At 33.9% G+C, this 2,080-nt stretch overlaps 1 protein-coding gene across 1 annotated transcript; it reads right to left on the bottom strand.

Moving 5' to 3' along the window:
• Positions 1 to 247: 247 nt before the first annotated feature.
• Positions 248 to 709, bottom strand: LOC107512065 (calmodulin-like). The gene has a single exon (XM_036220135.1). The coding sequence runs from the start codon at positions 692 to 694 to the stop codon at positions 263 to 265; it is 432 nt and encodes a 143-aa protein (XP_036076028.1). The 5' UTR covers positions 695 to 709; the 3' UTR covers positions 248 to 262.
• Between the last annotated feature and the right edge of the window lie 1,371 nt (positions 710 to 2,080).

Here is a 2,080-nt window from a genome sequence, read left to right as displayed (position 1 = left end):
ATTTGGTTTAAAAAAAACTGCTTTAAAAAAAAGCATAACCTCAATGTTCCCTCATTTGACCAACTCTATGTAAGTTTAGATGTACAAAAGGGCTTAGATATCTCCAGAGTAAGCCACAGTCAACATGTTACTTGATCAATTTTCTAAAATAAGGTTTCAGGGCAATGACAGTAAGATAAGGAAAGAAAACATGAGGAATAAAGTCTTAATTACTATAAAGCATATTTTTTTTGGCAGTAGGGGGAGACCTTTTATGGATAAGTTATAAAGAAAAGGCAAATGAACAATTTGGTACAAAAAATTTAACACGTTCAGTACAACATCTTCCCTGTGTTGTCATCATTTGGACAAACTCTTTATAGTTTACTTGACCATCACCATCAATATCTGCTTCCCTGATCATTTCATCAACCTCTTCATCTGTTAACTTCTCTCCAAGGTTTGTCATCACATGGTGAAGCTCTGTTGCTCTAATATAGCCATTGCCATCCTTATCAAACACATGGTAAGCTTCTCTAATTTCATCTTCACTGTCTATGTCTTTCATTTTTCTTGCCATAATTGCCAGAAACTCTGGGAAGTCAATTGTGCTAGTACCATCAGCATCCACTTCATTAATCATGTCCTGTAACTCTGCTTCTGGGGGATTCTGCCCAAGAGATTTCATTACAGTTGCTAGTTCCTTCGCTGCCATAGTTCCAACATTATCCTTGTCAAAGAGAGAAAAAGCTTCTTTGAACAATTCATAAGTTTTAAAATACGCACCATTCTGAGTATTGTGATGAAATCTTGTGCCATCCCATTCTATCCCACCTGGGATGTGAATCATCCCTTTGTCCAGTGTATCCCCATCACTTCACCTCATTACGTAGATATTGTATCATCTTATGTCATCATAGGAAGAAGGTGAGTACAGTACAATAAGATATTTTGAGAAAGAGAGACTACATTCACATAACTTTTATTATAATATATTATTATAATTGTTCTATTTTATTATTAGTTATTGTCATGAATTTTTACTGTGCTTAATTTATACATTAAACTATCATAGGCACATATGTATAGGAAAAAATGTAGTACAATATATAGCGGGTTCAGGACTACCTGAGGTTTTAGGCATCCAGGAGATCTTGGAACACATCTCCCACAAATAGGTGGGGGCTACTCTGTCACAAAGCTGTCAAAGTCATGATGGCAGATACAAATTTTGGAAAATTTTAATTTCACATGAAAGCTTGAATTTTATTATTGACAACAAATACTGTCAATTGTTTTCCTTGAAGTAATAGTCTCATTTTATTCAATTTTGAAAAAATGTCTGTCAAATATCTAATTCTATATTACCATAGTTTGTTCGTCAATCATTCTTTCAAGTAAAAATGGTGTTCCATGGAAAAACCAGCTAGATCTGCTCCCAACTCTAACAATTCCACAAGTTTTTTTCCTTGAAACAAACTTCTTGCTTTAATATGCAACTTAAGTGCTTTATGCTTTTATCACATTTTATCACAAGGAATATTCAAAAGATATGTACTCGAGAGTCAAGATTTAATAAAGTTAATAATTTTTACTGCTTCATCAGGAACATTTGTTTTACTGTGATTGCGTGGCAGTAAAAAATACAGATTCACTAAAGAACGAAAAGGACAAACTAATAGAAAACAGACTCACAAATATAGAGGACAATCTAGTGACAGCCAGGGGTGAGGATAGGGGAGTAAGCGGGGAGGAGGGACTGGGAGAAAGTGGTGAAAGAGGTGAAAGGTTAAAGAAATACAAATTAGTAGTTGATAGATGGTCATTGGGGGTGGGGAGTGTGGCATAGGGAACCCAGTTGGCAGTAATGTAATGGTTATGTGTAGAGTCAGAAGGAAGATAGAGTAAACAGGGGGATCATTTAATAAACTATTTACATTTCTAACCAATGTACTATATACTTGGAAATAATAATAAAATATATATTGAAATTTAACTTTGGGTGGGGAAAACACAATGCAATATACATATGAAATATTATTAAATTGTACACTTGAAACCTATATAATGTTATTAACCAACATCACCTCAATAAATTTAA

This window comes from Rousettus aegyptiacus, unplaced genomic scaffold (assembly GCF_014176215.1).
Source record: "Rousettus aegyptiacus isolate mRouAeg1 unplaced genomic scaffold, mRouAeg1.p scaffold_m13_p_1, whole genome shotgun sequence".
NCBI lineage: Eukaryota > Metazoa > Chordata > Mammalia > Chiroptera > Pteropodidae > Rousettus > Rousettus aegyptiacus.
Note: the sequence above shows the minus strand (reverse complement) of the source record. Positions and strands in the feature narration are given on the sequence as shown.